This window comes from Toxotes jaculatrix, chromosome 4, assembly GCF_017976425.1.
Source record: "Toxotes jaculatrix isolate fToxJac2 chromosome 4, fToxJac2.pri, whole genome shotgun sequence".
Taxonomy (NCBI): Eukaryota; Metazoa; Chordata; class Actinopteri; family Toxotidae; genus Toxotes; species Toxotes jaculatrix.
The window spans coordinates 30,534,140-30,554,788 of NC_054397.1; the positions used below are offsets into that span (position 1 = coordinate 30,534,140).

The 20,649-nt window shown below is 41.7% G+C and overlaps 2 protein-coding genes and 1 long non-coding RNA gene across 3 annotated transcripts; 1 reads left to right on the top strand and 2 right to left on the bottom strand.

The window, feature by feature from the left end:
• Window positions 1–2,607: 2,607 nt before the first annotated feature.
• Window positions 2,608–5,710, bottom strand: hmgb2a (high mobility group box 2a). Its single transcript, XM_041035901.1, has 5 exons — window positions 5,593–5,710; window positions 4,540–4,699; window positions 3,868–4,016; window positions 3,556–3,730; window positions 2,608–3,293 (listed from the first exon to the last, which is right to left on the bottom strand). The coding sequence occupies exons 2-5, from the start codon at window positions 4,684–4,686 to the stop codon at window positions 3,117–3,119; spliced, it is 648 nt and encodes a 215-aa protein (XP_040891835.1). The 5' UTR covers window positions 4,687–4,699; window positions 5,593–5,710; the 3' UTR covers window positions 2,608–3,116.
• A 124-nt stretch (window positions 5,711–5,834) lies between these two features.
• LOC121180469 lies at window positions 5,835–8,481 on the bottom strand. The gene is made up of 3 exons (XR_005893951.1): window positions 8,388–8,481; window positions 7,467–7,540; window positions 5,835–5,941 (listed from the first exon to the last, which is right to left on the bottom strand). It is a non-coding gene; the product is annotated as an uncharacterized LOC121180469 (long non-coding RNA).
• On the top strand, window positions 8,073–14,710 carry pmm2 (phosphomannomutase 2). Its single transcript, XM_041035899.1, has 8 exons — window positions 8,073–8,337; window positions 9,351–9,462; window positions 9,561–9,637; window positions 9,839–9,930; window positions 10,134–10,233; window positions 12,031–12,106; window positions 12,339–12,454; window positions 14,139–14,710. The coding sequence occupies exons 1-8, from the start codon at window positions 8,263–8,265 to the stop codon at window positions 14,241–14,243; spliced, it is 753 nt and encodes a 250-aa protein (XP_040891833.1). The 5' UTR covers window positions 8,073–8,262; the 3' UTR covers window positions 14,244–14,710.
• The last annotated feature ends 5,939 nt before the right edge of the window (window positions 14,711–20,649 follow it).

A 20,649-nucleotide genomic window follows, 5' to 3' on the forward strand; every position in this document is an offset into this window, starting at 1 on the left:
GGCATAACGAGGAGAGTAGACCTGAAAAGAACTTGTGGTCACTGTTATCTTACATGTGGGAGCTTCTTAGACTACTGACATTCATTTGGTCATATTTTTACGAATACATAGCATTTCCAGCATTTCTCTGTTTATGTAAAAATAACAATAAAATCATCTTTGAATTTTTTTATATCTGACATTGTGATTTCTCCTTACTTTTCAGCATCCCTATAGCTTTTAATATGTGTTTTGTCCTTGTTATTGTGCAAAAGTTGTCAACATTATTTTTTACACACAACAATAAGTCAGTAGATTGATCAGGTGGCTGCTAATGTCTGATATGGAGGACGTGCATTTTTATGTACAGCTTTTGAAGAAAAAACAAGGTGAATATTGCTTGAGCAGATAACATTTTTAATATATGTCATGTCCAAACACATTGTATCTCCATGGAAGTTAGAAAGAGGGTAGATTCTTTCAGGTTAAATAAGTGTATTTTGAATGCTAGCTCTCATATCAAAGTCAATATGCTAGGCTAGCTTGCATTTTTTAACAAAATGCTGTAGAAATGTCTCCACCACACTCCCCTGTGTGATGAAAAAGACGTTTAAATGCTGATAGGCTCCAAGTAATATGGACTGTAAAAATAGATAAGGGTAATTCTATGTATATACATTAATTAAAATGAATTTTGTCTGTTTTAAGATGCCACATAAGACAACAGTAAGACAACACTAGATTTGGCCATGAAAAGTGACTCATACACAACTGTTAGCTGAAGAGACCAGTTAGAAATTTCAGAATATATCCAACTGTCACAATTATTTGATGTCATTTTGATGTATCGTTTATTGCTTATATGTACTATATGTACTTTACTTGCCAGTATTTTGCAGTTAAACAAAATGTTTCAAATGTTTCTACTGGTTTCAATTTTTTACATCCACGTTCATTAAGTCTTTTCTACCACACAATGTCATTTACATCACCGCACAAATTTTTTGAAAATTACTTTTTAAAAAAGTTCTAACCATACATCAAACACTTCTCAGTAACTGTTGTCCTACTCTACTTAGTGTAATAATACCATTTATTTATTTCAAAACACTACCTTCCCAAGCTAACAAATTTCAGATTTGTGGTTGGATGTAACTTCAGCTGTTTTGGTTAATTAGTTTAATTCACAAATGTATAATAATTGTTAAAAGGTATGTACTGGCAAAGCTAATTATGAAAATATTTCTGTATTATTATGGGGTGGCATTGGTCATAATATTTTTAAATAACAGTCATAGAGACAGTGGAAAATGACAATTAAGGGTCAGAAAAATGACCAAATGATCTTATGATGGTATTTTGTCCCCTCTGAGACCTTAAAACTAGACAAACTAGGTAAACTTATGGAAACATCAACAAGTTTTTTTCCCTACAATTTCACAGAAGTGCTTCTAGTTGTAACTCTGTACTGCATTCTAAGTACTGAAAAATGCCCTGATACTATGTGTAAGTGGTGTTACCAGAACATGGTGTAAACAAGGGACATCTCCTCAGTTTACTATACTTTCGGCCAGAATGTTGTTATTGTTGCAAGTTTTCAAATGCCAGATAAAGGATCAGGGTGACTGTAAATGCAGTGAATTTCACACGTATACATATTTAAATATTAGTTTGTGTTGAATGAATAAAGAGGAATATGCAGAAAATTTCTTCCCTGCTTTTAATGAAGAATATTTATCACTACATGCCTTTTGTCCAAAATACATATTGTCCATATATTAAAATCTAAAACTTATTCTAACCTCATGATAAAAGAAATCATGACTAAAGCCAGTACACCATAATACTTAAACTGTATTATTTGTTATAACTGCAGACAACACACCTGACCTAAGTTAACCAAACAGCTGACCTCAAGTAAAAATGCAAGGCACTACCAAATGGCCTTGCAGTCATCATTATAGTACAGCCTAAACCAATTAGGCTACTTGACTAATTGTGTTTACCCCTCCACAACCTACAGGCATGGACACATAAGATTACAGGCCCCCAGGCACAGATGTCCAACACCCCAATTGTCTTGAAAGGACAATTTGTTGTGACAAAAGCTCTGGCCTAGTGGGCCTGCCTGGTAAGCTGTCTGTAATTTATAATGAACTGGCATTATCTGAACCTGTCTAAGTGTTGCTTTTGCACTTGCTATTAGTGGATGACATGACAGGGCCCGATATAAATTCTATAATCAGTTCAGATCAAATACTGCAGATAGACTACATTTCTCAACTTTAACTTACAGTGTGAATATGTCTTTGTGAGGAAACCTGCTGACATCTTAAAAAGTAAAGCCATTACGAATTCCTGTTTTTATGAATAGAGCAGTCTTCTCAAGTAAGCCTAATAACAGGCCTAGAAAACATCACTCATCTGATTTATGAAGTTTGTTACTCCAGTTTGTTGACTTTGAGAATGCATTACCAGCACAATGTTGTACAGAATTCAATTGCATCTTAAAATTTGATTCTGATGCATACAATCCCAGTATATCCTAACAATTATTGCAACCACAGCTTTACTTGTATGATTTAAGTACCAATAAGCAAAAGGTGAACGATTAGGTCCACACAACTATCAATATACAAAATTTTATTACAAAAAGAAAAATTCATTCTACATGAAAGTTTTCAAAGTTCCACATTAAAAATGGCTGCAAACATTTTATCAAACTACAGATAAATCCTGGTAGTAAAATGACTGAAGAAACAGCACCACTAAAAGGAAAACATAAGCAGTGCATCCAGAAACAATAACTTTAAAACTTTACTGATTTGCTGCTGTCCACCGCCTGTACAGGAATTTCAGTCCATTATATTACGACAGGAAGTTGATATCTGGCTGCCCGTTTCGATAGTAACAAGGATCTAAAATGTAACAAACCCAAGTTCAGCTGGGGGGGTCATAATGGGGCTAAGTGACAAAATAAACACTAAATCCCTGAATTAGAAAAGGAATAAAGGTCTGGTATCCAACAGAGGCAGACTAACAGGGACAGCAGGCTATACTTTTTGAATCATACACACAAAACACAGAGTTAAGCTGAACAACACATTGCAAACTTCACATCCGTTAACATAAACCGCTTAGTCGTCATCCTCATCATCATCATCTTCATCTTCCTCTTCGTCGTCATCCTCTTCCTCATCATCATCGTCGTCATCAGCTGGTTCTGCTTTCTTGGCAGCTGGCCTGCCTGGGCCACTCTTTTTACCAGCATCACTCTTCCCTGAACCACCTTTGGCTCGGTAAGCAGCAATATCCTAAAAAGAAAGGGACAATGTATGTAGCCTCCTCATACAAGTGTCTTAATATACTGAAAACTGTGTTAGAACCTTTTCTATGTGCTATGAACTGTAACGGCAATCTAATCTTTAGCAAATGTTACCATTTTCAGCTACACATCAGTGCCTGGTGCCCTAAAGAGCATTTACAGCAACGGGAATCACTACTCCTGTCATTTTGTCATTGGTTTAAGTGACCTTAAGTGGCACTACACAAAAATGCTGGGCAAAAGGTGGATACCTTCTCGTATTTTTCCTTCAGTTTGGCAGCTTTGGCCTCATAAGGAGCCTTGTCTTTGGAACTCTGTGTAGCCCACAACTCGCCAAGCTTCTTGGCAATGTCACCAATGGAGATACCAGGGTTCTCCTCCTTGATCCTGGGACGGTGATCGGAACAGAACACAAAGAAAGCAGAGCTGGAAAGGAAAATAAAGCAGAAGATGGGATTAATGCCAGAAAGCACCAACACATGAAAGTAGCTTAAAAAAAAAAAACACATTTCTTCTCTCAACTTTTTTTAACGCTACATGGGACTACTGTGGTGAAGACTTACGGTGGCCTCTTTGGGGCATTGGGGTCTTTCTTCTTCTTGCCCTTCTTGGCACCCTTAGGAGGGACGTACGATTTCATCTCTCGGTCATATCTGATCTTGTCATTCTTGGCCATCTCCTCAAATTTCACCTTCTCCTTTGCTGACATGGTCTTTAAAAGGCAAAACAGAAAGCTTCTTCAGTTACGGCCTCCATGGACATATTTATCAAGTTGTATTTATTGAAGACAAGCATCTAATTTAATATCCTTATGTAGAGTGGCATGTACAGATTTTGAATAAAGAGTCTTTATTGTCATTATGTGAACATAACGAGATTTTGCAGAGACTCTCGGCTTTAAGGCACACAAATAACACAAATACTTAAAAAGAAAAGAACACAAAATATAAACACAAAGTAGAGTAAGTAAAGTTAAGTAAGTAGGTAAGTAAGTAATAAAGTGCAGCTTAGTGCCAGTCCAGTGTATGGAATGCTGTGAGTGTTTGATTGTGTTCTGTGTGTGTAACTCATGGATCAGGAAAAAATACAGACAGGAACCGCATCTGCAACAAAACTTTTTAATCTATTCAAGTAACTTGCTCTTTTCACTTTATAACACTGAATGATATAATAAACCATAATTTGGTAATATGGAAAATCCCATGTCCAGCCCTAAACATTTGATACCAACTCACCTTCCATCTCTCAGAGCATTTCTTGGAAAACTCTGCAAAGCTTACACTGGTCCCTGGGTGTTTCTTTTTGTGCTCTTCACGGCAGGTTGCGACAAAGAAAGCATAGGAGGAGGTTTTCCCTCTTGGCTTATTTGGGTCCTTTGTCATGGCTGCACTTAATCTACAAACAACAGCAAGAACACAACATGTAAAGGGAATTGGAAGTTTAAAAAAATAAAAAACACTTCTAAAGCATCTGAGTAGACAGTATAATGTAAAGCTTGTACCTAGTAAAATAACACACACACACACATATATAGATATACTTACATATATATCATATACACACAAAATGTTAATTTTTAAAAGAACACAAATAAATAAAAGTAAATGTTTAGTTTAATTAATATTGATCCAGGCAAATATCCGCACATTTATCGTCGAGTATTGCAAGCAACGTTATAGAAGTACAAATGGGGCAAGCTGACGCCCAGGGGTGTTTTAAGGCTCTAATCGGATTTCTGCTTCTCTGGGACAAAAAGACGCGACTCCATTTTGTATCTTCCCGCCTAAACTAAACTGCGCAAAAAAAAACTTCTTAAAGTACTCTAATAAGAACCACTTCACTTTTGCGCGACTGCTAGTCCACCTCTGATTACTGAGTAACTAAGCACGGGAGTGAGTCTAACCCAAATGGCAACTTAATTCAAACTTAAAATGTGGCCGCTACCGTGTTGTAGCAGGCTAAGCTACAAAACCAAATGGCGTTTGAACTGCATGCTGCGCACTAATCGCACAGCCATAGACTACATTGCCTGTTACACGGAATCGACAGAGACGCGAAACTTCATCATTTGTAATTTGAAATAACTACACTCCAACGGCTTCTTCCACACGGAGAATTTACGCAATGTTGCGATTTATGCCAAAATACAAAACGAAATTATTTATTCACTAATAAGACTCAACGTAGGAAACTCGGTCGCCATAGACATTACACCAAATTACCAAAGAAACAACGGTTACTATAAACAACAAAGTTGGAAAATATTGTCGCAAAAGTGATTCCCTTACCTGTTTGCTGCAAGACAAGTTGTAAACGAGTGAATGAGGAAGAAAGCGCAACTGTTTTGTCACCGTCTGCGAGACTGAACTAACTTGACCAGAACTACTTCCACAGCTCCTCCCCGCTATCAGCGGATTGGTCAGATTCAAGTATTTAAATTTGAACGTTGGGCACAAGACAGACACGGTGCTGTGATTGGGTGCATTGTGCAAGATTAAGATATCATGTTTGGATGCATTACCTGTACGCCGATTGGTTGAATTGGTCTTTTAAACATTCGGCGCGAAAACTCCTTTGTTTTCTCAGAGTCAAAGCATCTGTTGATGTGGTTGGGGACACGTCTTAACCGTTTGTTTCCTGGATGAGACCAACAGCAACATAAACGATTAATAGCCTGTTTCACTGTCATTTTTTTTAACAACTCGCACTTGTAAGTGAAACACAAAACTGCTCATTTGATTTCCATCGGCGCGGGTGATGGCTAAACTTGCCAGAGAATGAAAATAAGACTTCCGGTTTTAGCTTTCCACTTCAGAATACAACTTAAGTGCCTTTGGTGTGCAATGGCGTCTGTGTACTCGCGTCTATTAAGTGAGAAATCAAATTTGAAGGGAAAACTGCCATTCTTTAGTGTTTTGACTGAATATACACAATATATGAATTACTGGGGAAAAAATAGTTAATATTTGTTAAAAGTGCAAAATCTTATACATCTCCATAAGATTGTGATGTATAAGATTTAGGCCTGTTGTTCTCATATGAAAACACGCTGTCCATCAATAAACAGTAGTTTGTTATAGATTTCTAAACCATAACAAATTATGAAAGTAATGAGCGTGTTTAAACATTATACATGGTGCCTTACAGCACTAAAAGTACATGGGAGCAATGACAAAAACTGCACAAAAAAATGGCGTGTAGTCTATAATCCTCTTTTTTTTCATGGGCAGGAAACTGTTTGAAAATGGCGGAAAAATAACCCGAATATAGGTAATGTATGCAAAACACGGATAGTTCTTCATCAGTGAGCTGTGTTATGTAGTTTGTTATTTATAAACAATTCATGCAGAAACATGGAAGGGGGTCTATAGCTATGTCTGATAAAAAAATTTTAAAAAAAGTGAGTGAGTGGCATGTCAAAGAAAAACTTCAACAAAATGTTTCTCCTTTTGTTTGCAGCAAATGGCTTGTTTCAAATCTGCACCACAATGAAGCTATCACAGAACCATTATCTTTCTAAAACAATACCCCACAGTAATAATAACTTTTGTAGGACAGCATGTACATACTGTATAATAGGGTTCTGTTTCGATTTTCAGAGAGATGTTAATTTAACAGTTTATTAGTTTAAAGTGGTGTTGTACTACTCATTTACAAACAAGAGGGTGGATAATATAATGTAGACCTGTACAACACCACCACTAACCAGACTAACCAACAGTAATGTATATAGTTGAATTAATACTACTCTGAACATTATAAGCTTTGTAAAATTAGAATGTGGCTGAGAGGTTGTACTGGATTCCATCAGGTTGTATAGGTACACCTAATAAAAGAGGCCAGGGAGTTCATATTTCTCTTCATTGTATTTTTACTGCCTTTCTCAAATGTTCTATTTTCTTGTCAAATACTTTTTCCTCTCCAGGTCCCTAAAAATCCCAGTTAATCCCAGGAAAAAAATAAAACTTTGTCAAACTGCTATATGTAATGAGGCTTCACAAATAGACACTGCATCATGATCATGCAGTGCAAAAGAGAATATTAGGGAGACAACATGGAGAACAAAGACTTCAGAGGCTGATAGGAATGGAGTTAAAAAGAAACTCATGAGGTGTTTTACTAAGACACAATCAAAGAAGATTTTACTGAAGTTAAGAAATACCTTCGTCTTCTGCCCTCAGACTTGCAGTTTTATATGAAGGAGGGGTCCATGATTGTTGAGTGTTACGACAAGGTCTGAAGAATCAGAGAATTCATTAGCATATCAAAAGCATATCTGAACCAGGTGTTGTTTTTTCCATAGACAACAATGAAGTGCATGGCCAATTGAAAACTATTGCTTAATATTTTGAATAAGTAGAACCAACAGGCTTTCCTTCCACACAGAATTGCTCCATGCAGTAAAAAAGTGAAATACATGTTTCTGTGTTGCAGTTCAATCAACTCCATTTGTAGAACCCCTCAACAAGGTATCCCCTGTCCTCAGAAAATATCAAGGCCTTCCTGACAACAAAGAGAGGAACATGAAAGGGAGTTTCCAATCAGTATGTAGGAAAACATAGCACCCCCATCACGTTGTTGTTTCACAGCTGGGGAGGGGAATGCTGCATTCTTTTCTTATAGCTTTAAGCCGAAGTTATTAAGATGTGACCTGATATCAGCCAAGACAGAAAAGGGCTTTATTTCATGTCGGTTCTACACACTCCGGCACACTGGGTGGCGGTATGGGCCTTACTCCTGCGCTCAGTTAGTAAACACTAAAGAAGAGGACACCAATATCTTTGGTAGTAGTGGTAGTTCTCTGCAGTGATACAGTGGAAAGAAGGACCGGTATCTAAAAATACTGGCAGCGAGAAAGAGTGCGGATACACACTGAGAGAACACTGTACATGTGGAGAATATAGACTGTGTCTGTCCACAGAGACATCAGCGGATCCGTCTGAGGGCAGAGAGGCGAGATGAGTGAAGACGCCGTGGACTCGAGCACACTCTGCCTCTTTGATGTGGACGGAACTCTGACGGCTGCAAGACAGGTAGACAGAGAGTGCGTGCGTGTGAAAAACTACTGATACATCTGACTCACTTCAAACATTTAGCACTATATAATGTCTTCTCAACATCCGGCTCCACGCTGTAACTGTAGTTCTTCCGAGCGATAAAGCGCTCCGTGTACTTTGGAACATAGTTCCGGTCAGTAACGTCATACGTAGGCGTATACGTATTACCCGCGACACGGCGACAGACGTACAGCAGTGATAAGAGTAGTGTTGTGTCGGTGTCAGTGCAGGTCATTCAGTTTGCAAACCAATCACAGACCAGGGAATTACAACTACCCCTCGTGTCTGACGGAACCAAAAGCCCAAAGGACTTTGTCATTTTTTAAATTACACATATATTAAATATTCAGGCTGACCACGAATTGTGTAGAGCTATGGCAAACATGGCCGCACTTAGAGGCACAACAAATGTGCGGGTCGCTCAAACGGTGCTAATTCTATAATCGTGTTTCCGTTGTGTTATGAAACCTACTCCACAAGTAAAGAACTGTAAGCTTCTGTCAATTAATATGTGAGAGCGTGTCATTTTTTTAAGTACAGAACTTAATATTCTTAATATTTGTGAGTAATGGTTTGCCCTTAATAATGGTTATTGTTATCACTTATGGAATATGCATATGAGGTGTCTTTGTTGAACAGGATGAGTCTTGTGAGTTATTATTTGTTTTTTACTAATAAATATTATTATTTAATTTATTTAATTTATTTATTTATTTTGGTTTGCCATTTGGTTGTATACATGCTGTGCTGATACAGATTTGATAGTAGCATTGACTGTATGTGTACATGTTTGTGGTTCAAATCAATAAAACATAATGTTAAAAAAATGGCTGACATTAAACTTCAGTCTGCAGAAGGGTTTGATGATGCAAACTATCAAAGGTTATGGATTTTCTTCCTGCATCTTTGTGATCTATCTTGGCATTATTTTCAATTTGATCATTTGATTAAGTCTCGTTTCTGTCATTTTTTTCTGTCATGCGTTTCAGCGTGTGACTCCAGATATGACCAAGTTCCTTGAGAAGTTGAGGACTCGGGTTCATGTTGGAGTGGTTGGGGGTTCAGACCTCAGCAAGATCAAGGAGCAGCTGGGAGATGATGGTGAGACACACACATCTGTCCTTCTATAGACCAACAAAATATTTACTTCTTAAGTGTGTAGTTAGTTTGACTCTGTTGTTCTGTTCGTCTGTGTGCAGTGCTCCAGAAAGTGGACTATGTGTTTGCTGAAAATGGTCTTGTGGCCTATAAAAATGGACAGTTACTCTCAGTTCAGGTAGTATTGATGTAATGTATCCAAACCACACCTTTTTGTTTTAATGGTTGTAAGCCTGTAGTGTCAGTTTTTTTTGACAGATGAAGATGATTTGCCATCTCAATCCTGGTTTTGTGAACAAAAAAAAGATATTCTGAATATGATGACAGTACCTCATGTGACAGGCCAGGGGAGTTTACTTAGTCTTCTTGCTGTCGTCAGTCCATCCAGGCCCATATGGGAGAAGAGCTGCTGCAAGATTTCATCAACTTCTGCCTCAACTACATGGCCAAGATCAAACTGCCTAAGAAGAGGTATGGACAAATCAGAGTGGTCATCACATGATCAGTATTTGTTAGTGTTCTTTAGATAATGGTTCTGTAGTTGTGTAACAGATGGAATGGTCATGCAGGTGTACTGGAAGTTCTGCAGCATTTGAATGCATAGAATACTAATGGATAGCAATGACCTGCTTTAGCCTTATGGAAACTAAACTGTAATGTGTAATGTTTTACAGGGGGACATTTATTGAATTCCGTAATGGTATGTTGAACGTCTCCCCTGTTGGTCGCAGCTGTACGCAGGAAGAGAGGAACGAATTCTACGAGCTAGATCAGGTAGCGCACATGCATTCACACTGAGTAAGATGTCTTTAGTTTGAGTCAGAACATGTATCACTTAAAACTCATTGATGTTTTTGTATTAAATGAAATGGCTATATGATGTGTGGAAGAGGTAACCCACAGAGCATGTTAGCATCTTTCAGCGCATTGTTTTGGTTTTATTGCACACACGCTTATTGTTTTGGTCCTGTCTTTCCACTCAACATCAGTCAGACGCAGTTAGAGACCAGCAGGTGAGCATAGTCATACATTTAGCAGCTGAAGAGCCAGATGTTTTTCTTAGGAGTTAGTGGAGACCAAAACAGACAAGAGTGAATACTGAGCAGACGTTCGTCCAGTGGCCAGAAACATGGCTCCAAATAAATGCTGCTCTTATGTATCTGTGGAGATTTTAGGCAACGTTTGGTTAAGATGCTTGACAAACATCTTTTTAATGTGATAATAAAATGGGTTTTAATATCAGCTTCCTTTGCATCTCAGTGGCCAAAAATTAATTATTAGTGTATACACTCACTGAGTTCTTTATCAGGTTCTCCACATGGACACTGGGTAGTTCCTAACTTTGCTGTCATGGATTCACCAGATGTTGGAAACTTTCTTTTGAGGTTCTGCTCCATGTTGAGATGATTCATCACATTATTCATGCTGCCAATCTCCTGTTCTACCACATCCCAAATGTGTTCTACTGGATTCATGTCTGGAGACTGGGCAGGACACTGAATTTCACTGAACTCACTGTCATGTTCATGAAACCAGTTTGAGACGACATTAGCTTTGTGACATGGAGCATTATCCTGCTGGAAGTAGCCATTAGAAGATGGTGAACTGTGGCCATAAACATGGTCAGCAACAATACTCAGACAGACTGTGACATTCAGACCATGACTGATTGGTATTAAGGCCCAAAGTGAACCAAGAAAACATTACCCACACCATCACACCACCACCACCAGCCTGGACTGTTGACACAGGGCAGGTTGGGTAAATAGATTCATGCTGTTGATGCCAAACTCTGACACTGCCATCTGCAGCCTCAGCTGAAATCCAGATCCATCAGAGCAGGCTATGATTTTCTAGTCTTCATCTGTCCAGTTTTGGTGAGTCTGTGTCCACTGTAGCCTCAGATCTCTGTTATTGACTGACAGGACTGGAACCTGACGTGGTCTCTGCTGTTGTAGTTCATCCACCTCAAAACTGGATGTGCTGTTCAGAAGCTTTTCTGTTCACCAGAGTTGTAAAGAATGGTTATCTGAGTTAATGTAGCCTTTCAGTCAGCTCCAACCAGTCTGACTATTCTCTTCTGACCTCTCTCATCAACAGGGTGTTTCCATCCTCAGAGCTGCTGCTTCAGTGGATGCTTTGGTTTTGTTTGCTTGTTGTTTTTGGCTCCGATCTGAAAGTGTGAATCCAGCCCATCTGGCACCAACAATCACTCCACAGTTAAAGTCACTTAGATCACATTTTTTCATTCTGACGTTTGATGTGAACATTAACTGAAGCTCCTGACCTTCATCTGCAGGATTTTATACATTTCAGTGCTGTCACATGATTGGCTGATTGGATAACTGCCTGAATAAGCAGGTGCACAGGTGTTCCTATTAAAGTGCTCAGTGTATATGTCATGCACAGAATGTGACACATTGATTGACACCTAGAGGTTCCTGTTTGACTAAAGCAGTGACACATATATATTATTTCAAATAATCTCCAGCACAAAAGAATGAAAATCGACAGAAAATGAGGCTCCACCTCAGGGCTGTGATTATTTTGTCTTTCTTTCTTTCTTAACAGAAAGAGAAAATCAGAGAGACGTTTGTGTCTGTATTAAAGGAAGAGTTCAAAGGAAAAGGGCTTTCATTTTCAATTGGTAAGTCAACAACGCTCATTACAGTTTTTCAGCTTTTGCGTTTTCAGCCAGTCTGTTTATGAAAGCAGCAACAGCCTGTGTGCTTCAGGTAGCTGAAATTATACATCTTTATGGAACAAATGAGTGCATGAACTTCAGAGAGAACTTCAGGATGAAACATCAGGTCACTTGTGGCTGTTCTCCTTCTCAGTGTGATATGGATTTTCTGTATCATGTCTGTGTTTCTCTGCAGGAGGGCAGATCAGCTTTGATGTGTTTCCTGATGGGTGGGATAAGAGGTACTGTCTGGGGATTGTTGAGAAGGACAACTACTCAACCATTCACTTCTTTGGAGACAAGACCAAACCTGTGAGTCTGCTAAATACTGAACAACAGCACAGAGTCTGGTGGCTTTAGTGCTAACATAGAAATTCTTTAAAAGGTAGAATGCCAGTAGAACTGCTCAGTGAAACCAGTAATAAAGAGACTAGATGTACCTACTTGATGCAAAGAAGCCTTTGTTGTCAGACTGGCACCTAGCTGACTCCGACAGTATACAACACACTTACTGAGTTAGCCATACTTCAACTAACCCACGTCTTTCTCTTACTTTGGTCATGCAGCCTCACTATGCTGCCTTTTACAGAGAATATCGGGGGTGGGTGGGGTGTGCGAAGTGTCTGTATTCAGGAGTCTGATGGCTTGCGGGTAAAAACTCTTGAGGAGCCTAGTTGTCCTTGTTCTCACGTTCCTGTATCGCCTCCCTGAAGGCAGGAGTGTGAAAAGGCTGTTGTGGGTGTGTATTGTCCTTTATGATGTTGTGGGCCCTGCTGACGAACCTACTGGTGTAAATGTCCCTGAGTGATGGGAAGGCTACTCCAGAGATGTGCTGTGCAGTATCACTCTCTGCAGAGCCTTCCTGTCCTGAGCAGAGCTGGCTCCGTCCCACACCGTGATGGAGCTGGTTATGACACTTTCCACTGTACATCTATAGAAATTGCTGAGGATTCTGGGTGTCATGCCGAATTTCCTCAGCTTTCTCAAGAAGAAAAGTCTCTGCTGTGCTTTCTTCACAAGGTGGTGACAGTTGTGAGTCCAGGTTAAGTCCTCACTGATGTAGGTCACAAGGAATTTGAAGGTTTTCACCCTCTCTACCTCTGTCCCACTGATGTGAAGTGGTGTGTGCTGCTCTGTCCTCCTCCTCCGTGGATCAATAATCATCTCCTTCGTCTTATTTGTGTTCAAGGAGAGATTATTTTCCTGGCACCAGGTCACCAGGTCAACCACTTGCCTTCTGTATGATGTCTCCTCTCCACCAGTGATCAGTCCAATGACTGTGGTGTCATCCGCAACCTTTATGATGCTGGTGTTGCTCTGCGGCCACACAGACATGGGTGAAGAGGGTGTACAGAAGCGGGCTCAGTACACAGCCCTGGGGGGGGAGTCCCTGTGCTTACTGTCCTGTTTCCTATCCTGACTGGCTGAGGTCTGTCTGTCAGGAGGTTCAGCACCCACCTACAGAGGCGTGGTGCCAGTCCAAGGTTGAGGATTTTTTCAGAAAGTCTGTGTGGTATGACTGTGTTGAATGCAGAGCTGTAGTCAATGAACATCATCCTAACATAGGTGTGGCCCTATAGGCTAGAGCCTTTTTTACAAAGTAACTGGTACTAATTTTTTTTTGGAAAGTAGATGAGTAAATTGGTTTGGTCAGATGTAGAGTCCGTCAATCACATTTTGTGCTCCTAATCCTCATGTTTCTTTATGACCACTTTAACAAGATGATGGGGACCTTGCTGCTGTGTAGGAGGATGAGCAGTTTATGTGTCAATGCATTCAAAGATTTTTTGATATGAACAATAATCCTGGCTCCACTATTTGCAGATGGCCTTGTCTGAGCTAGTATGAAGAAAGCATTGTTATAACTGCTTTAGGACTCAGATATGAAAGATAACCCAGATGCACACATATACCGGTATTTTAATATGACGTTTACATTAGTAACCTGTGTCTGAAAGCTTTCTTCTGTTTGTATGTCTGTGCTTTTTTGTGACAGGGTGGAAATGACTATGAGATCTACTGCGACCCTCGGACCATCGGCCATGAAGTCTCTTGTCCAGAGGAAACACTGCAACTTTGTCAGCAGCTTTTCTTGTCATGAGAGAGAAACGGTAACTGTTACTGTATGTTCACACTATCTGTACATGGCAGAGAAGGGAGACTCTTATTAGAAGTCTGATTCATTGTCAAGATCTTATCTTGAGGTTTGACTCTAAAAATAATGGATTTCATGCAGAAAGAGCTGATGTCATAATGTATTTGGTAATGTCAGGGAATGAGAGGGAAGAGTCAGTGATGAATGAGAAGAGATTTCTGGGTATTTGTGGTTGAGTTTAGAATCAAAGCTGTCATGGCTTTAAGTGGGACAGTAAAAATAAGGGTTTGAAAATGATTGGTGAACTTTTTAAAATGAGATTCTGGCCTGTGTTATCAGCTTTACCTCAGGGTAAATACTGAGCCAAAACTCAGTAATCACAATATAATTTTTAAAGACTAATGTAGCGTCATTGTTCATCCAAATGTACTCCTGACCAATGTTTTTGATTGTGAAAATAAAACTGAACCGGACACATGCTTTGTTTAGTCTGAAATTGCCTGGATTTGTCGTTCCTTGTACTGCTTGAGAATACCATCTGATTCAGAATCTGTTGTAACTAACCCCAACTCTCTCGTGACCCGCGGTGCCTCTGAAAAGCTGCCTCAGTGACACACACACTGACAGGGTTCTGCAGTTAGTGAAAGCTGCTCATGCCACTCCTCAACTAACAAACTCAACAAATTGATTGCTACTTTTTTTGCTGGAGCATTGACATTTTTTTGTTTTCTGTTCAAGTGTTTGTGGCTTTCACTTGTCTTTGTTGTGGGTTGTGTACGTGTCACAGAACAGCAAATATGAACAGCTTTCATGGATAGTCGGTAGAGAACAGCAAATTTTTTTTTTTATACAGAAATGTCAGTGTGTCATTTGAAGGTGAGGCAAAGAACTCTGAACTTGTCTCCTACAAAGGGTTTGTGTGCGGGGGGCAAGGGGTGGTCAAGTCAAAGTTACTTTGCTGTCCACACTGAATGCCTAGACAATACACACAATATAAATTCTAAAAACGCTACAGATTCTAAACGGTATAAAATAGATACGTAATAGTACAAAAGGGCAAAAGGCAATTTAAAGCAGTATGCTCTATTGAATGAGCAACAGAGCATACTGCTTTAAATTGCAACAGAAACCAATGAGTGCAACAGTTGTGCAATTTAATTGTGCAATGCTGCATGTGCAAACTGGGAATGTAACAAGTACAGTTACAGCATGAGGTAGTCTGTGATTTCAGGTTCCTGTAGGCTACTGTCTGCTGTTTAGAAGTCTGATGGCAGTTGGGAAGAAAGAGTTCCTTAGGCTCGAAGTCCTGCATATCACACTTTTGTACTAGTGCTGCACGATTAATCTAATCGCAATCGCAATGTCACGCTGTGCGATTACGTAACCGCATAAAAGACTGCGATTTGCGATTTAATGTCATGTTTAATGTAAACCAATGTGGAGTAATTGACGCCACATCCACACGCTGTGGGTAGCCGCAGGTATGGTCACGTGACTACCCCGGCTTTCAGCAAACAATAGTGACCGACATGGACGCTGAGGAGGAACAGGGGACAAGCAGAGTTGGCGGCGAAAAAAAATGCTACTTATGTTGTATGGCGATACTTTGGATTCAGGTATGACGACCCTGAACAGCAAGACGTGTTGTGATATTATTTGGAACAAACAGTCTGTAATCTTCAGGTTTTGTATTTTTTTTCTGTCATGTGTATGTTTTGAGTTGAGAAATACACAAACTATCATTATTCTGTGTTGTCCCTGATATTCAAGCAAGTGGACTCATGACACCATTCATTTATAATATCGTAATCGCAATCGCAAATTGCAATATTGTCCACAATAATTGCAATCACACGTTTTCATCAAATCGTGCAGCACTATTTTGTACCTCCAGCCTGAGGGTAGAGGTATGAACAGTCTGTGTTGGGAGTGGGTGGGGTCCTTAAAGATGGAGGCAGCTCTCCTGTGGACTCTGCGGTGATAGATGCTCTGCAGAGAGGGCAGTGGAGTCCTGGTGATCTTCTCAGCAGTCTTCACCACTCTCTGCAGGCGTTTGCGGTCCATAACAATAGTTCTGCCATACCACATGGTGATGCAGCTTGTCAAGATGCTCTCGACAATGCAGCTGTAGAAGTTGCTGAGGATCTTAGGCAACATGCCAAACTTCCTCAGCCTCCTCAGGACATACAGCCGCTGTTGGGCCTTCTTGACCAGCTGTGTGGTGTTGAGTATCCAGGTGAGGTCCTCACTGATGTGGATGCCCAGGTATTTGAAGCTGCTCACCCTCTCCACTTCAAGCTCCCAGATGAACAGTGGCTGATGAGGCCTCCTCTCCTTCCTCATGTCCACTATCATCTCCTTCGTCTTGTCCGAGTTGAGGGTGAGGTTGTTGTCCTTGCACCATGACACCAGACTGGTCACCTCCCTCTTGTCGGCCACTTCGTCCCCGCCAGTGCTGCTTCCTATCACTGCAGTGTCGTCCGCATACATTCTCTTTCTTGTTGTTGTGATTGAATTGGTTGCTTCAGTGCCCACCCCATGTTTCTGCAGACTGGTGCAGCTTCCAGTATACAGATTGTGAGCTCCCATTGCACTGGTTTAGTGTGTTTGTAGACCACTGTAAGTCAAAGTCAGCTTTATTGTCAAAACCATATGTGCAGGTCATACACAGGATTTGAAATTACGGTGCTCCCTAGGCCCACAGTGTTATACTAGTCAAAATATCTTGTACAAAAAACAAGCAGCAGCAGGGCACATAGCAACAGCTGATTTAAAGTGCAGGTGCTGGTCCAGAACAGTCCAGTGGTATATGTGTATGTGTTGGTAGACAGTGCAGAGGGGACGGGGTCGTGTGTGTGTTGGTCAGTGGTTCCAGTGGGGGTTCAGAGGGGGGATTCATGTGTGCGGGGGTCCACAGGGGGAGGGACGGCAGGGAGAGAGTTCAGCATCCTGAGAGCTTGGTGGATGAAGCTGTCTCTCAGTCAGCTGGTCCTGGCCCGGAGGCTCTTCAGTCTCCTTCTGGACGGCAGCAGACTGAAGAAGCTGTTGGACAGGTGGGTGGGATCGCCTGCAATGCAGAGGGCTTTGCGGGTGAGGCGAGTGTGGTGTCCTGAAGGGAGGGGAGAGATGTAGCTTTTTCCGGCAGGACACGGTGCAGGTGCCATACCACTCTCTGCTCTATGGTGCCCCTGTAGAAACTGTTCTTGATGGGTGCTGGGGCTCTGGCTCTCCTCAGTTTACGGAGGAAGTAGAGTCGTTCAGTCAGTGATGCAGTGTTTTGTTTTTTTTTTTTTACCAGGAGAGGTCTTCTGAGATGTGCACACCCAGGAACTTGGTGCTGCTCATTCTCTCCACAGCAGCACAGTTGATGGTTAGGGGAGCATGCCGGGTGTGCGCTCTCCTGAAATCTACGATGATCTCCTTCGTCTTCTCCACGTTCAGGGCGAGGTTGTTGTCACTGCACCACTTGGCCAGGCGGCTCACCTCACTGATGTGACCCACCACAGTTGTGTCGTCCGCAAACTTGATGAAGAGGTTGGAGCTGTGTGACGGTGTGCAGTCGTGGGTCAGCAGGGTGAAGAGGAGGGGACTCAGCACACATCCTAGGGGGGCCCCAGTGTTCAGTGTGATGGTGCTAGAGGTGTTGCTGCCGACCCGTACTGCCTGTGGACTTCCTGTCAGGAAGTCCAACAGCTAGTTGTGGAAGGCGCTATATAAATAAAATTGAATTGAATAGTTGCACATCGATGTGTTGATCCCCAGTCAGTCCAGTTTGTGTATAAGTTGCTGGGGGATGATTGTGTTGAATGCTGAACTGAACAGCTTTCTAACATATGAGTCTCTCGTGTCCAGATCTATGAGGGCTGGATGGAGGGCTGTTGAGATTGCATCATCGGTTGAGCGGTTGGACCGATATGCAAACTGAGATGGGTCCAGGGTGGGGAGAGATGACTTGATGTGATGCATGACACTTCATTGGGATGGGGGTGAGTGCAACAGGATGGTAGTCATTGAAGCAGGAGGGAGACGGCTTCTTGGGCACAGGAATGATGGTGGAGGCTTTAAGGCACATGGAGACAACAGCCTGGCTCAGTGATGTGTTAAAGATGTCTGTTAGGACATCTGTGAGTTCCGCAACACACTCTCTCAGTACTCGACCAGGGATAGTGTCAACACCTGGTCGCCAGGAGGGGGTGGAGTCTTCTGTGCAGGGATGATGTTGTGTGCCTCAAAGTGAGCGAAGAATTTGTTCAGCTCGTTCGGCAGAAAGGTGGAGCTGTCGGCGGTCTGCAGTGTGGGCTTGTAGTCCGTGATGGACTGTGTCCCCTGCCACAGACTCCGGGTGTCTCTGCTGTCATTGAAGCACTGCGTGATCTTCCTGGAATACTGCCTCTTAGCCTCTCTGATGCCACGTGACAGGTTTGCCCTTGCTGTCCTTAGGCACACCTCGTCCCCAGTTCTGAAGGCAGCATTCCTCACCCTCAGGAGCCTGTGGACCTCTCCTGTGAGCCATGGCTTCTGATTGACCCAAACAGTGATAGTCTTGGTTTCTGTGACATCATCAGTGCACTTAGAGATGTAGGCAGTGACGGTCTCTATGTATTCTTGTAGGTCTGTGGTGTTGTAGGTGTAGGTGGCAGCCTGTTTGAATATCTCCCAGTCTGTGGTGGAGAAGCAGTCTTGCAGTGCCTCTGAGGACCCTTCTGACTAAAGGTCAAAAACAGCAGTAACAAGAATAATTTTAGGAAAGGAAAGCACAGAGAGAGGTTCGGCCCAATGCTTGTAGGACAGGTTTTAGACCTCACAAAGTCTCACAAAGACTGGGTGGCTTGACAGGTCAAGACTGCCAGCTGCGTTGGACAATTTAGGCCACTAAATGGATGGGAAATGAACTGCTTTATTAGCCACTCAAAGCATGTGAGTTTTTCCTGGTTTGATTGAATTTTTAAACGGCGCTCAAAGTCACATTCACCTGTTCAAACACACATTTGTACAACACTTTGCTAACACACACTCACACACTAAAGATAAATCAGGGGAAATTTGGGGCTCAGTGAGGGGATCAAACCACCAACCTGATTAGACGACAACCCGCTCTGCCTCCTAAGCCCAAGGCGCCCTTGGTGAAGCCAAGCCCAGTTTGGCACTGGTATTGATTAGGCTGGTCTGCTGAAGATGGAAAATCATCTGCAGACTGAGTTACAAGCTCTTAAGGAAGGCAGACAAGGCAACCATGGGTCCATGTTATTTTGATCTTTGGAGAGAGGTTTTGATGTGGAAAGGAGGTGGGCGCAGAGGCTGTTGAATCCAGTGTGACGGTGGCTCTGTTTCCAGAATCCCACCCAGTTATTTTGGAAATTCTGCAAATCCTAAAGCGGCAGGAGGCCCTTGTTGAGAGTACTTTGAAGCAACATTGAAGGAACAACTGTCATGGCCGGCCAGCCTTGATAGGGGTATTATCTGAACCCTTTTGTTTTGTTTTGAACTCTTTTGTGGACTCTTGAACCTTTTTGGACTCTGATTTAGGTTAAGTTCTGTTCATATTTCCTGTTTTATTTTGAAGTTATAGCCCTTGTGTATCTTGTCTTGTTCTACTTCCTTTGTCTAGTTTCCTGCCTTTTGTGATTGCCTGCCCTGCCCTAACTGGTGTCACCTGTTGCTCATTACCTCATGTATTTAAGTCTTGTTGTTTCCCCTGTGTCCTTGTCAGTTTGTCTCTGTCTGTACTCAAGTTTGCACCTGTGTCTGTACCCGTGTCTTTACCTGTGTTGGTTCCTGTGTGTGCTTCTGCCTTGCCAAGTCCCTGTGTTCGTTCTTGTACCTATTGCCTTTCCGTCTTCCCCCTCATGGATTTACCTTGGTTTCCTTTTGTTTTCAAGTAAGGACTTTTGTATTTTCGTTTAGTCTTTTTCTCCTGTGTGGATGATTTTTAGTTGTTTAAGTTTTGCTGCCTGGCCCTGGACTCTTCCAGTGATTTTGGTTTTATTAAGACTTTTTACTGCATCTGCTTGTCTTGGGGATTTTTGCGTTTGGGTCCTCTCTTCCCCCGTGTTCCCTGCTGCCTTGTTGCTGGGTTGTTGGGCATAGGTGCCAGCATGGGGACTGGGCTTTGAGGGGAACAGCCCAAGTTTGATGCTGATGGTCAGCCTGTATGTTTTAAATGTTGGGTAGCTGGCAGTGTCTGGTGGGACACCCACCTGAAGAGCAGCTCCTGTATCATGCACTGCAGTGTCCCACAGAGGGTGTCACCCATGTAGCTGAGTAGCAAGGAAAATATGAGCTATGATTTAGTGGGGGTTAATTGCCTCCTTGACACTGGGTCAAATGCTTCAACTACCACAGAGTCATTTCTTGAGCAACATTTTCATCCAATACTCAAAAACAGAGTGGCTGCACTGCAAGTGGTCAATGA